Source organism: Halichoerus grypus, chromosome 4 (genome assembly GCF_964656455.1).
Source record: "Halichoerus grypus chromosome 4, mHalGry1.hap1.1, whole genome shotgun sequence".
NCBI classification, from domain to species: Eukaryota; Metazoa; Chordata; class Mammalia; order Carnivora; family Phocidae; genus Halichoerus; species Halichoerus grypus.
In genome coordinates this window covers 300,873-315,622 of record NC_135715.1, presented here as the reverse complement: position 1 = coordinate 315,622, position 14,750 = coordinate 300,873, and the positions used below count along the sequence as shown (strand labels likewise).

General features: G+C 59.2%; 1 protein-coding gene across 3 annotated transcripts in view; it reads right to left on the bottom strand.

Annotated features, from left to right (window-relative positions):
* Window positions 1–14,750, bottom strand: part of RASA3 (RAS p21 protein activator 3) — a 116,676-nt gene that overhangs the window by 13,579 nt on the left and 88,347 nt on the right. For 2 of the 3 annotated variants that reach the window (XM_036092946.2, XM_036092947.2), the window contains 10 exons: window positions 13,132–13,208; window positions 11,290–11,394; window positions 9,550–9,706; window positions 8,417–8,565; window positions 7,256–7,370; window positions 6,355–6,429; window positions 5,459–5,582; window positions 4,262–4,368; window positions 3,364–3,441; window positions 1,575–1,652 (listed from right to left, as the gene is read on the bottom strand). In XM_036092946.2, the coding sequence (XP_035948839.1) occupies window positions 1,575–1,652; window positions 3,364–3,441; window positions 4,262–4,368; window positions 5,459–5,582; window positions 6,355–6,429; window positions 7,256–7,370; window positions 8,417–8,565; window positions 9,550–9,706; window positions 11,290–11,394; window positions 13,132–13,208 (1,065 nt within the window). The remainder of the gene's footprint in view (window positions 1–1,574; window positions 1,653–3,363; window positions 3,442–4,261; window positions 4,369–5,458; window positions 5,583–6,354; window positions 6,430–7,255; window positions 7,371–8,416; window positions 8,566–9,549; window positions 9,707–11,289; window positions 11,395–13,131; window positions 13,209–14,750) is intronic. The other variant, XM_078070051.1, reaches the window with a different exon arrangement.

Here is a 14,750-nt window from a genome sequence, read left to right as displayed (position 1 = left end):
TCCTCCTATTCTGGGTCCTGGTTTTTATGATTTCTAAGAGGTAAGTATGTGTGACTGCTTCTGAACACAGGAGAAAAAGTAAAGCTTTAGGATCCAGAAAAGACCCTCTCCGTGTGCCATGTCCCTGACTCCGGGTCTGGGTCCCCCGGCGCCATGACTCAGGCATTTGTGGGGGCCCCAGGAGTAGATGGCCAGGAAGGGCAAGGCAAGGGACTTGCAGAGGATTTGCAAAACAAACAGGGCAGCGTTCTAGAGAGGTAGAGCACCCCACCAATCAGGGAGAAGAACTCCATCTGTCCGTTCCGAAAAGGAGGATGTGGAAGGGGTCACGGTGCCCCAGGGTGCAGAGAGTCCCAGGACCGTGGAGGGTGGACAGGAGGATGTGGAAGGGGTCACAGCCCCCCGGGGCGTGCAGAGTCCCAGGACCATGCAGGGTGGACAAAACAGGAGGATGTGGAAGGGGTCACAGCGCCCAGGGGTGCAGAGAGTCCCAGGACCATGCAGGGTGGACAGAACAGGAGGGTGTGGAAGGGGCCACGGCGCCCCGGGGTGCAGAGAGTCCCGGGACCGTGGACGGTGGACAGGAGGATGTGGAAGGGGTCACAGCCCCCCGGGGTGCAGAGAGCCCCGGGACCGTGGACGGTGGACAGGAGGGTGTGGAAGGGGTCATGGCCCCCCAAGGTGCAAAGAGTCCCAGGACCGTGGACGGTGGACAGAACAGGAGGGTGTGGAAGGGGTCATGGCCCCCTGGGGTGCAGAGAGTCCCAGGACCATGCAGGGTGGACAGAACAGGAGAATGTGGAAGGGGTCACAGCGCCCCGGGGTGCAGAGAGTCCCAGGACCATGCAGGGTGGACAGAACAGGAGGATACAGAAGGGGTCACGGCGCCCCAGGGTGCAGAGAGTCCCAGGACCGTGGAGGGTGGACAGGAGGATGTGGAAGGGGTCACAGCCCCCCGGGGCGTGCAGAGTCCCAGGACCATGCAGGGTGGACAAAACAGGAGGATGTGGAAGGGGTCACAGCGCCCAGGGGTGCAGAGAGTCCCAGGAACATGCAGGGTGGACAGGAGGGTGTGGAAGGGGTCACGGTGCCCCGGGGTGCAGAGAGTCCCGGGACCGTGGATGGTGGACAGAACAGGAGGATGTGGAAGGGGTCACGGCACCCCGGGGTGCAGAGAGTCCCAGGACCATGCAGGGTGGACAGAACAGGAGGGTGTGGAAGGGGTCACAGCGCCCCGGGGTGCAGAGAGTCCCAGGACCGTGCAGGGTGGACAGAACAGGAGGGTACGGAAGGGGTCATGGCGCCCCAGGGTACACAGAGTCCCAGGACTGTGCAGGGTGGACAGAACAGGAGGGTATAGAAGGGGTCATGGCGCCCCGGGGTGCACAGAGCCCCAGAACCGTGGAGGGTGGTCAGGGACTTTGAAGGGAACGATGCTCTGAACTCCTTACAGTAGTTAATGGTCACTTCTGTTTTCTGTGAATTTTAACTCAATTTTCTACAACAGTGGTTTCTTAGGAACAGCATACGACTTGGGGGCAGGTCCGTTCAAGTTAACTGATGTCCATACTCACGTTTTTTACTGCATCAGCATATTTTTGTTCGTTGAAGAATTCATAAAATGCAGCCATGTAGGATTCCTTAAAACTGGCCTAAAATGAAACAGGTCACTTAACAAAGGCCTACAGGTCTCTGGATTCCTGGTCCCAAACGGAACCATCTAGAGGCGTGCATCATGACCAGCCTCCGTGACGGCCACTAAACAAAGTTAGATGCCCGGGCTCAGCCCAGGCTCTGGGTTCCAGGTCTACGCAGTTTACACGGGCACCCCGATGAGGCCGCTGCTCTGGAGCCCCCTCTGTGACCTGGGGGTGCTGAGGAGGGGCCCCCGATGTGTGAACGTCAGAGCACAGCTCAGGAACGCACGGCCGGCTTAGCACCCCTCCTGATGCCGCACCCGCTGCGAGCAGCGTCCTCAGGGTTAGGCCACTTTACTGTTTCTGGATGTGCCACGAGGTGGGTTTTGTGCAGACCTCACATCCAGCATGGACTCGTTCATCCGAGCCTCCACAGATGGCCAGAAGAGCAGCCAGCTTGCTGCCGGCCACCACACATCCTTTACTTCACTCCAATCCACAGACAGCCGAGCGTTTCCCCCACAGGGGCTGCTTGCCGGCAGCGACTGGACCCCACAGAGAACAGAATGGGGAGGGCTGGGCTGGGGCTTCTGCAGGTCCAGGCAGAAGGGGAGGCCTCCACCAGATGGGCCCCGTCCCTGCGCAGCCAGCTTTGACCTTCAATCCCACAGAACATGCCCAGCTGTCCCCACATCACCATCGCTACACATAGTAGCCCATGTCTTCAGAATTGCGTGTCATCACCCGCGTTCTGGGGGCCGTGGGGCCTGGGGCAGACCCTCAGGGCCCAGAAGGACGCGGCGTGCTGTAGGCTGCCCCTGGAGGAGCCCCCCATCTGTCCCTGGCAGCACGTCTGCCTCAGGCACGGATGTCCTCAGATGCTCACGGCTGGGCCCCCGCGGTCTCTGAACCCCCCACGGGAGTGGATGCACCAGCCGTCCGATCAGGAGCTGGTAACGCGCCACCTGCTACGGTTATTGCCCCCATGCCGTAGGTCGGTCTGACGGAAACCCACTTGTTCATGACAGAAATGAAGGGATCTGTGAGGGGAACACGCCCCGCTCCCCGTGTCCCTGATGAGCACTCTGGCTGAGGGCCCTGCCCTTGGGCACATGTTGCCCAAACACAGGAGACGCTCTGGTCCGGCCAGGGGACTGCTGGGCCCTGGGAGGGGCGATTCTGCGGCCCCCCAGGTCACCCACTTGCCTGTCAAGACCTCGGTGTTCCCCAGCAACAGTTGCTCCAGCAACGGGGACTTTTCCTTTTGGCAGGGGCCAATGTCATCGCTCACCCTTGTGTCTGGGGAAGACACAGGATTTGAACTTTATTCCTCCCCCTCCCCTTGCCTGGAACACAGGGGGATGAATCTACCACTGGTTTGGGGGATGTCACTTCTTTACTGCTTATTAAGAGACATTACCCTGTATGCTACCGGCCTGTGAAATTTAATTGTAAATCATCATCCCCACAGTGAACCTGTGTTAAGTACATGATTCACAAAGACAAACTCAGCCTCTGAGGATAACTTGCCCCCAAACAAAACAGTCTCAAAAAGCAAAGTTTCACAGTTCAGCAGGCAAGAGGAGCTTGCAAGCTGCTGGAACGTTCTCTCCACTCAGATGGTAGGTGGGGATGCCATGTGGGTTTTACTGTCCCTTATCCTTATAACTGTGTTGAACCCACACTCTCTTGTGTTAAAAAGAGATGATTAAAATAAATGACTTACAGATTTTGACTTGGACAAGCTGCCAAGAGTTTGAATAGTCTTGGAGATAAGTGTCAGCGTCCTAGATGTCTGTGGGTCCTATCAGATGGAAAGGAGAAACGCAAGTTTTGTTTCAGTTTTCCAGAAATGTTGTGACTGAACCCAGAATTACACAGTGACAAAACGGGTCACATCACCTAAAAGGCGCCCGATGTGCCGCCCGATGCAATAGAAGGCAGGCGAACGCGGGACACGTCCCTCTAGGCTCCTCTGTTGTGTGAGCTTTCCCAGAGCTCGCACAACAGACGCTCAAGATGCAGGCTCTCGGGCCACCGCGGCCTGGACCCCAGTGCCTCCCCCGGGCACCAGGAGGCCCGCAGGGCAGGGAGAGGAGAGTAGCTGCAGATAAGCGCCCAGCCCAACACGCACAAGGGGCATCTTTAAATGAGCAGCTTCCCTGCCCAGTTCTGAGTCCCCCCCTAAGCAGCCCTACCCGGGGTTTCTCGCTTGCCCTTCACACGGTTTAACCTAAAACCAACAAAGACGGGAATAGGGCCCCTTGAATCCCCTGGCCCTGGGCTTTCTGCCAAGCTCGGTCACTGCAGGGTACGCTCTGTTAGTGCGTCACTCAGAGCCTGGCCCTGAGGGGCTCAGTAAGCGTTTGTTGATTGAATATGTGACTGAATGTACACAAGATCATAAATGCTCCATTTTTCTTAAGGTAGGAGTGAGAAATCCTGGTCACAGCATCCACCTGTGTTTAACAGACACAGCTTGGCAGAGGAGCTAACCCTTCCTGTGGATAAAGGAGTTCACAGCCTGGCCGCCCCTCCCTCCTCCTCCAGCAAGGAGGCCGCACACACACCTGCAGGCCCGGGAGGGCAGGTTTACCAGTTTATGGGGGCTGATGTTCACTCACCGTGTGGTGAGGTGTGAGCTGGAAGAGGTTGGGGGACAGGATGGCAGGAGCGAAAAATCTCAGGAAAATGAAGCTGCTCACAGCGGTGTACCTCACGTCCAGGTCATCTGTGGCCGGAACGCAGAGAGCTGGTTCAACGTCCTTCCGGGGAGAGCGGTGAACCGGGACCCGCCCCTGAGTGCACCTGCCCCCGGTCACTCTCCGCCTCACTACTACTAACAGCTCGGCCACTTTTGGTAGCGGGGCCGTGACGGATAGGACCTGGTGGGCCAGCTGGGCTGGGAGACGATTCCAAAGAGTGTCTGAGGGCTGGGTGCGCTCGGTAGCAGCCCCTCCCAGACACCAGGTGCTCTTTGGTGCTGGAAGGAGCCCATGTGCTCTGAAAGCAGGAGCTCCTGTCCACAGAGCTGGATATGAGGCCCAGTCTCCACTGCTGGACAAGCTGAGGGGTGCCCACACGGGCAGGTGGGAGGGGGCTCCTGTCAAGGCCCCAGGGACTACTCTGGGGGCTCAAAGGTCCCCGGAGGCAGCAGGACACATCTGGGCTGACCCACGGGCTCCTCAGGGCCGTGGACGGGGCTTGCTGGGCATCGTGGGGAGGCAGGCACACACCGGCCCCTCCTCAGCCTTCATCCCAGTCTTCAGTTAACCTGACACTTGCCACCAGGGCATGACACCTTTGCTCTGCCCGTGGGCAGGTCTGCACAGGGTGAATCCCGGTGCCTCCCTGACCAATGGGCACAACTGAAGGGGCGATTCATCCCCGGGATCCCTCCTGTCCCAAGTCCACAAGGGCTCAGCAAGGCACACTTGCATGACGTGGGGTGCTGAGGACTGCCTCGACCTTCCAGTCAGAACCGCGAAGAACTGGGAAGGGCGGCTTCTCTTACCGGAGGGGCCCAAACTCACAGAAATTAATGCTCCATCCCAAATAAACCGCTATGACTGAACTTGGCCAGCCGGCCTTCCCATCTGGGGCCTGGGCCTGGATCCACCCGGGGGCAGCTGCAGGCAGGACCCGGAGCCCGGCTGGGCAGGAGAGGGCTGCCGTGTGGGAACGGGCGCTGACCCAGTGCCATAGCTGGGATCCTGTCTACAGGACTCTGCAACGTCCCTTCTTGGCTTTGAGGTGCCTGGCAGTGGGGACAGGGACCACCCAGCAAGGGGCCGTGGATGTTTTCTGCACCAAAGACTCACCCTGGAAGCGTTTGGCAGCCGCCTCTCGAAGAGAGAAGAAAATGTCGCACATGACGGTGGGGCAGCTCACTCCTGATTTGGTGATGACGCTGAAGATGCGGTCCACGTACTGCCGCAGGTTCTCCTGCAACGGGGTGCAGGTGGGTCACCCCAACTGCCTGTGTGGATCGCTCTCTCCCCAGGCCGCCCTGCTGGCCCCTGGAGCAGTCCGACCACACCGGGGATGGAGCAGCCGTGGCAGCTGCGGACGCACTCCCCCTCAGCACGTACAGAGCGGCGTCTTCGGCGGCAGCAGCGGTCACTGGGGCAAACACCTGGAGCTCTGGGGGCGTCCCCCTCCTCCACGTGACCTCATTAACGGGTGCAGGGGTGAAACTCCCTGGAACGTGCCTCCCCGACAGTGAGAACCCCGTCTCTTTTCTTCAAAGGCATGAAAAAGACTTAACCTGAATAAACCCTATGTAAGATTAAAACTCCCTGTCCAATCAGGGAGTCTGGCTGTTTTAAAAAACGACCGCACCCTGGGAGGACACGGGTGGACGCGGCCTGGGTGTGGGACCACGTCTGTTGCAGCAGGACAGACCAGGCTGGGAAGAAGCCAGGCCATGAGCCAGCCCGGTGGGGAGGCTCCCGGTCGCCCCGGGAGAAGGGAAGGCCCAGGCGCCGAGTGCGCCAGGCCAGGAGCGGCGCGAGTCCCCAGAAAGGGGTGCCACTTCCCAGCAGCGGAGAGGGCCGGTCTCCTCCCACAGGCTCCGGTGGACACCCTGCAGAGCACGTCCCAGTATGGTCCCCACCCCAAATCCTAGAGAGACGCAGCGCCCAAGGTGGCCACGTGCCCAAATCCTGCGGATGGGCGACTGGCTCCAGAGAGGGCTGAACCAATCAGAATTCCTTACCATGTTGTTCTCCAGGTTCTCCCCATCTTTTAGCTTCACAGGGTCAATCTCACAGGATTTGTGGCTCTGGCATATCTGGAAAGTGCATTTATGACAAGGAGTGAGTGACACAAATTCCAGGATCACAGGCAGGTGCAGGTCAGGGGCTCAGGGGGCATCAGGAGCTGCGGCCAGCACCCCCCGCCAGCGCACCAGGGGGAGGAGGGCCTTCCGTGTGGCCACAGACACCGCCTCGGTCCATGAGGAATGGGACTTTCTCGAAGACCATCCCCGATCAGCGCACGTGGGATCCGGTTTCATAAAGTTTAAAAACATGGTTACTTCCCAGTGTTGGCAGGGTCTCTGCACACGGATCAGAGCGCGAATTTAAACTTCCTCACGTTCCTGCGTTTTACAAAGCTGTTCTGGGGGCACTGCTATCTGCTCAGGGGTCGCGTTAGAGGTCAGGCGAGGAACTTGGAGCCGCTGGGGCAGGAAGCGTGTGGTGCCTTCGGCGGCGCCTGCCGGCGCGTGAGCGGAAACAGAAAGCCATGCACAGCCAAGGCTGCTCTAGGGAGAACTCCGAGCACAGTGCAGGGGACCCGCGGCTGAAGGAAAGGGCTGCTCTCCGAAGAGCCAGTTTTTCTCTGCATGTCCTTCCATCTTTAGCAAAGAATTGTCTGAAGTAAGCATTTTTTAATTTGAGGAAATGAGGAAGATTCTGGAACACAGGTGGAAGGGCCCTGTGGTGGGGCTGGGAAGGAGGTGGCATGGAGCGCTGCAGCCAGGTGCTCCCGGGCACCACGCGCCCTGCACAGCTCCCTGCCGTTCGCAGTGTCGCGGGGCGTCCCTCACACGCCGCCCAACGGCACCGGGCCCGCGGGAGACTCCTCGGGGGCCGCACGGCGGGACCCCCACTCACCTCCTCTATGGTGGGCTTCAGGGTCACGTGCAGGTACTGCATCCCTGCCAGCTTCATCGTCTCGTCAATGCACTTGGACGTCAGTGAGTTTCCTCGGAAAATGGTGTTGGGGTCCCTGTAAAACAGCGTGGAGGCAGTTCTGTCTCAGAGAGCAAGGGGTCAGCGGAAGCAGAGCCTGTGCCTGAGTACCCGTCCACTGGATGCAGAGATACGCTCCCCCTGCTGAGTCTGCGTCCAGATGTTCTGGGAGGAAAATGAGACCAAGACAGATGCTTCACAGCTGCGCATCCTGAGCCCCACAGCCGGGCGTGAGGAACAGACCTCCCGTACATAGCTGTCCGGACCATTCAGAGAACATCCACACACCCACTGCCCTGCCCCTTGTGAGGTCCGGTTTTGCACCAAGTTAATGCTTCTAAGGACCAAACCCGAGGTCAGCATGGGAAGTCCAGCAGGGAAGCAAATGTAACAGAATGTGCCGTAAGCCTTCTCTCAACTAGGGTGCATTCTGGATCTTTCTAAGTCAAGAGCTCCAGGGACAGACTCCATCCCCACGGAAAACCCATCCCCATGGAGTGAGCACAGGTCCTGGGGCAGCAGTGACCCAGTCCTCTGCTGTGGGCCTAATACTGAAGCTGCCACCCTCAGACCACAAGAACTGGGCCCGCCCCCAAGGCAACCCATGCCCTTGTGCACCCCCTTCTTGCACGCACACCTCGGGATTTCCGAGAAAAGGTGCATTTTTAAGAAACAGTGTGTCTCTGGGGCGCCTGGGTGGCTCAGTCGGTTAAGCGTCTGCCTTCGGCTCAGGTCATGATCCTGGCGTCCTGGGATGGAGCCCCGCATCGGGCTCCCTGCTTGCAGGGAGCCTGCTTCTCCCTTTCCTCCCCACTTGTGCTCTCTCTCACTCTCTCTCTCTCAAATAAATAAAATCTTTAAAAAAAAGAAAAAGAAACAGTGTGTCTCTGAAAGAAAAACTGAGCCTGTTTGGTCCCTTCCGCTGTCCCAGATCTGCACTTGGACCAGCACTGAGGGAGATTTCTGCTACCCTGGGGTCACTCCGACCTGCCCCAGCCCAGCCCCTCACCACCAGGTTGTCACTCTCATAGGCCGCAGCCCCTGGGGAGGCGGGGTCGTGGACAGGGGCTGAGGCTCACTCACTGGGTCCTCTGGACCTCGGCATCGGCAATAGCGCTGATGAAGGGCACCACTCTGCCGTAGTGCAGGAAGAACCTCACGAGCGGAATGGCTGCCTCCTGCTTTTCCCTGCAGACCTCGCCCAGGACGTGTGCTGCCGATGCCGACACTGGCTGTGGGGAGGGAGACGCCATGGAACCCCAGTGCGAGGCCCCCAGCCCTGGGGGTGGGCTGCAGACCCCCACTCCCCACCTGGCACGGTCAGTGGGTTGGTGGTGCTGGGTCACCATATGGAAGGCCCAGACCCCCATCCTGTCCTGTGGTGCCTCTCCCACTAAGGTAAGCAAAAACCTGCATTTCCTGAAACCCACATCAAACCCTCCAATTTGCACACGTGCTCTGGGTGCCCTCCTGGGGGGTCCTTCCACCCACCTCCAAAGCTAGCACTAGGGCTGGTGACCTCAGGACCACAGTCAAACAAATCAAACTGTGGGCCTTGCTGGGCTGCCACAGGGCTCTTACTGCTGGTGGGGTGTGGGGCAGGGGCTTCCACCCTCCCAGCAAAGGGAGATACAGATATTTCTGGGCACAGAGCAGGCTTGGGGGATGGTATGCAGGGTAAAGTCACCCACCAGGAACTGGCAGCCCAGATGCAGGGCCAGAGGTGGACAGGCTTGGTGCCTTGTAGGGGGTGGAGGTGGGCAGGTGGGGCGGCTGGGAAGGGGCTGGGGGGTGGAGCCGGACGAGGCTGAGGGTCCCTGGGGGGCCCAAAGGCTGGAGCTGGGGTCAGGAGCCAGTAGGTCAGTGGGTTTGGGGGGCGGGGAGGGGGTGGAGCCAGACCGAGGCAGGGGGCTGGGAGGGTCAGGGCAGGGCTGGGGGCTGCTGGAGCCAGATCAGGGCTGGGGGGCCAGGGACTGGAGCTGGGGTCAGGAGCTAGGAGGTGGGTGGGGGCCGGAGGGGTGGAGCCCGGGGAGGAGGGAGCCAGACCTGGATGGTGAGAGGGCCAGGGGGTGGAGCTGGGGGGGCCAGAGCCCGGAGTTGGCTGGAGAGCGGGGCTGGGGGCAGAGCCGGGCAAGGAGGTCTGGCCCCGGCTCCACCCTTCTGCAGGTGTCTGCAGGTGGCCCAGGGCGTGGCAGGTGCACTGCACACACAGGTACCTCCACGTCCGCAGACCTCAACAGCAGGTCCCGCAGCGGGCTGTAGTAGTCGGAGGAGAAGACGTGGTCCTCAGTGTACACCACGTTCAGCCGCAGGGACCCCAAGTCCCCCGGCTTCAGGCTCTTGCTGCCGTTGTCCCGGGGCTGAAGGAAGTACCTGGGCGCAGGACACACGGAAAGGGCAGGGTGAGATGGCGGCACCTCGAGGGGCTGGCTCCCTCCAGGATGCACCCTGCGCTGGCTGGTCGCCCGTCATGGGCTGTGTCCGGGTCTGAGGCAGGAGGGGGCTCCAGCGTAATTCTGCAGGACACCTCTCTGCCCCGTGCCAGGGGTGTTCCCCACCTGACCCCCCGCGGGGCGTGTGGATGGGGGGTGTTTCTCGTGGGAAACTGCCCCCTCGCAGGGTCCGAGTGTTGGGGGCATGGTCAGTCATTCCCGACGGCACCCCCACAACACACAGGGTCCAGGGGCCAGAGGCCTTTTCAACGGGAGACCCCCTGCAGGGTCTGTGCCCTGGGGTGCCCCCCACATTGTTTCCTCGGGGAGCTGATTATGCAGAGCCACAGACACAGAAGTTAAGGCGGGAAAGCAGGAAGGATGGAAGGAGTAAGAGGATGAGAAGGGGAAATGAGAAAACGTTTCTCATTAGGGGAAACTCTGCAGCAAAATCATGTACCTGTGAAGATTAATGCTTGACAACGTCTCACAATAACAGCAAATGAGCGGCAGAGCTCCTGGCATCAGAGGGATTAGGTGATGTGTGCTGGTAGGCATGCAGACCACCACAGTACGTGGTCACTTCCTCGGTGTTTTCTCACTGGACACTCTTCTCTTAGCCCCCCCCCCCCCCCCGTGTGGCCACACAGGAACCCTGCCTGCACTGAGCTGATGGGCCACGTGGTCTGAGAGGAGATGTGGGCAGCTTGCACCCGGCTGAGGCACCTGGCCACCTGAGGTCCTGGGTGGGTGTCCACTGGGCTGCCACGTGACTGTCCCATCTTGTTTCAGGGCTAGGGGTGCTCCCAGCAGGAACAGAACCCAGCAGGGGGCCATGCTAGCACTGTCCTCACAGAATTAAGACAAATTCCAGTGTCCCCGTGACAGTAAACTGCCATTAGGCACAACACACAAAAACCCACCCACATGGTGGGTCTGTGGACGCACAGGCTCTGTATGTGGCCTATGGCCTGTGACCACACCACGTCCCCATCTCGTGCGTCTGTTAGAGGAGATGCTTGTGACCGCGCTTCACAGTGATGACTTTGCTGTGCTATAAAGTGATTTACGAAATGATCGCGAAATAAAACAAAGGCACGTGAGTGAGGCTGGAGGCAGAGCTCAAGGAGACTCGCCTGGAACAACGCCTTTGCTTCGCTCCTCAGCAGGTGACACCTGGGATGACGGGCCACGGGGCAGGCCTGCTGCGGCAGGGCTCCCAGGAGTGCCGGCGGCCTGCCCTCCCTGCTCAGGCCTGTCCTCAAAGCCGCAAGGCTCTCGGGGTCCTGCCCTTGTCTCTGTCAAAGCCCTCAGCCACCATTCTCGCGATCTCCCCCGCCCGCCAAAATGGCACCCGTGCGCCTCCTTGTGCTATTTCCCACCTGCAACCCCGTCCCCTCGCCAGAGCGAACTGGGACCACGTGCAAAACCACAGCAGGTGGCCACCTCATTCGGGCTGCTCAGCGGCAGCCGCGTCCACCCGCCCACCAGGAGGGTGTGGGGCCACGTGCGCAGCCACCTTACCAGGCTTCGTAGGAGCTGGACTGGCGGAGCACGTTCAGTGGAACCCTCAGCTCTCCCAGAAACTCATCTCCAAATTTCAAGTTGCTGGCATTCCAGAGGTCAACTCTGAAAAACAGCCAGCGGTACACAGATCTCCGTAAGGGATGACCGAGGGAGGGCAGGTGGACAGCCGTGCTCCTCAGCTTCCCCAGGAGTGTCCGGGGCGGGTTGGAGCCTTCAGTCCCACGGACCGGTGTCCGTGAGGAGTGACACTGACTGAGCACGTCTGAAATGTGGGGTCAATACAGGATGTGCCTCTGGCATGAAGACGGGTGTGTCCCTGGGCCTCAGGGGCAGGGAGAGGAGCTGGAGGCCTGGTGTCGGGGCGAGGGGCCTCTCGTCTTCTCAACAGCACGGGAAGACAGCGCACTTGGGTGGGAGTCTCAGCGTTCCCTCCGATTTGGGGCCATGGCGGACGTGCGTGTGTGACAGGAGCATGGACAGAGGAAGGGCGTCCCCGGTGCTAACAAGCAAACAGCCTCGTGCACCCCACAGTGAACACCTTAACCGGAGCTTACTCCATGAGCTGAAAGTCTAAGACCAGTCTCTGCACACATGGTGGTCACGGGGAAAATTCTAGAAGACTGCATGAGCCCTCTGTGGCCCCTGAAGTCCAAGCAGGAGCCACGGGCACCGTGGAAGGTACAGGGTGTACTAGAGGGACACGTGTGCATCAGGGACACGGGGAGAACAGGGCCCCGTGGCACTTCTAGAATAAAGAAAGCAGAACCTTTAATTTGCCAAGCGACACCTTAGCAATGGGACCAAAAGCTGCCAGGCTGTCTTTTCTTCTTTTTAATAAGAGCAGCATTTGTTTGTCTGCTTAAAATGCAACAGCTAGGACTGAATTTAAAGGCCAGGCTTGGATAAACACTTCTCTTTCCGAACAAGAAAGGCGAGTGGTGTGTCTGAGGGCACCTGGGGCACAGCCAAACCCTCAGCGCGGCCTCTGACCACCACTGGGACTTTCAGACACCCGACCGGGGTCCCATCGCTGCTGGTTCTTTGAAACGGAAGACTTAAACTGGAAACACCTAAGACCTGTGTGTAGAGGCCGGCCTCCCTCAGCACTTGAAGCCACAAGAGGAACAAAGAAAGAGCCCGAGGGTCCCACACTCGGGGCCCTTCCCTCCGTCCATGCCCCCACCCACCCAAGCCCCGTCCCCCCAAGAGAACACCTACGGCATCCCAGTCAAGCCTCACGTGCCTTAGGAAGCCTTGACCCCACAGGAAACCAGACTGCAAACCAGGTCAGATCCACAGGATTCCTCAGGGTCAGCCCCGGCCAGGGTGACAGGAAAGGGTGGCCCCGCTTAGGCTCTCTCCTGGCACCTTGGGGCAGGGGCGGCTGGTGGGCGTGAGGCCCCTGAGAGGCTCCTAGGACTGACGCGGCTGGACGTCCGGTGTGTTCTACGAGCCGAGCGCACTGAGGGCTTTACCGCGAGGACCCCCCAGCACAGGACCAGGGGCTTGGGGCCAGGCCAGTAGGTGGACAGAGCCTCACACACACTGAGCAGCATAAAGCCACTGACCTTCCCTCTCAGAAGGTCCTGCAAAGTGAACTCTAATACCACATCTGTCCCTTGCGTAAGTAAATGTCCTCTCAGCCACCCCTTGAATCGCCGGCAAGTTCACGGCTCTTACTTCAAACTCCCCGTGTCCTAGTATTGAAATTACCAGAAAACTGAAAATCTCTTTCTTTCCATTCCCTTATTTTTAGAAACAAAACAAAAAACAAACAGAAGAGGTGAGTTCAGACTGCAGCTGCCGAGCAGGAGCCTAGAAACCCCGGTTCTCGCTCACCGGATTTCAAGTTTGTCCACGTCCTCCTCCTCAAAGTCGAAGTGGGACTTCCGGCTGTAGCTGCAGGGTCTGGTCACCTGGAGGTGCGGACAGGAGGAAGATGTGTGCGCCACACCCCTGCCCGCTGAGCACCCCACGTGCTAGCCGCCCCCAGGACCCCCACCCAGAGCAGAGGTGGGGTCCCAGCCTGCAGGCATGTCTGGAGCCCCTTCTCCAGGGGGCGGGGATGCGAGCGGGGCTCTGCCTCATCACCCTCCCAACACCCCTGCCTCCCCCTCCAAGCACCTGGGCCAGCTCCCTCCCTCCTCAGCCCCAAAGCGCCAGGTGCCTCCCCTCCTGCCCTCCTCCCTGTGCCCCGAATTCACTCCTGCTCAGCCCTCCCATCTCAGCACCTCTGCCCTTACGGCATGTCAGCAGCCCGTGCTTCTCACAAGCAGGGCTCCCGTCCAGCCATCGCCCAGCTTGGCCCTAGCCTCATCCACTTTCAGCTGAGGCTTCCGAAGGTCCCTGGGAGCCCCCACTAGTTCCCCTCACCCAGCACACAGGAGTCTTTCTACAACCTGCACCCCCTGCCCAGTTCACCATCGGGCCTCTTCCTCACGGAGGCCAATGCTGGGAAGCCTGAAGGTGACTCTGAAAGGCCACCTCCTCCAGGAAGCCCCCCCGAGCCTCCACCGCTTGATGCAGCTCAGTGTCTGGCTTATAGCACGGTGGGCACAGGGTCTCTGCATGGTACCTAATGTATGTACTGAGTGAAGGAAGATGGTTTTAGTAGAACTTTCAATAACTGCATTTAGATATTTAAGAGTTTTTAGGTAAGTCTAGCCATTACCCGGGAAGAAAATGGTTTGGAGACTACTTCCTGTTGAAACCCCTGCAGGAGGCTGTCTGCTAGCCCAGAGCCAGCCACTGGGACTCCAGTGCCAGGAGCTCGACCGCAGGCTAAGTCAGAACTGTGGGGACTGTTTTCAAGATGCAGCAGAAAGCGGGTACAGAGAACCCAACACGGGGATTTAGGCGTTAAGCAGGGCTCAGCCCTTTGAGTCTAAGACCATAAACTCCAAACAGAAGCATATCCCAAAGTCCTGTGGTCTGAGGCCGTGAGAGAGGCAGGTGTCAGGTGGGCCTTAACCAGCAGCAATGAGGGCCTAGGTCTGGACCTTCCCTGGGATCCTGCAGGATGCAGTTCTGAGCTCAGCTGTTTCTGGGGCTTGTGAAATTAATCTAGTGAGTTGAGACCCATGTTTTTACAGAGTGAAATAGAAGTATATGACATAGAAAGTGGGTGTCACCGTCCCGGTGGTCCACGTGGCAGTGGAAAGTCCGCGCTTTACTGTGTGCCGTATTCAACACAAGCTTGGGAAGTGCTGACCTGCTATTCTAGGCAGCAGGGACAAGGAAGGGTGGTGCTGCTTTTAGTGCATAATTCATACTAAAAACAGGTCTTTACTCTCTGTCCCAGACTCCCTCCCTGCCGCTGGAGCCCTGGCATGAAGCCCCCTTGAGATAAGGCTGACCACATCAGCTTCCTGCCTGAACTCGAGTTTCTTAAAATCCATTTTCTGCACCGGGCTATGAAATAAGCATGTCCTTCTGGGACAGAGAATGGTGCTATGCCC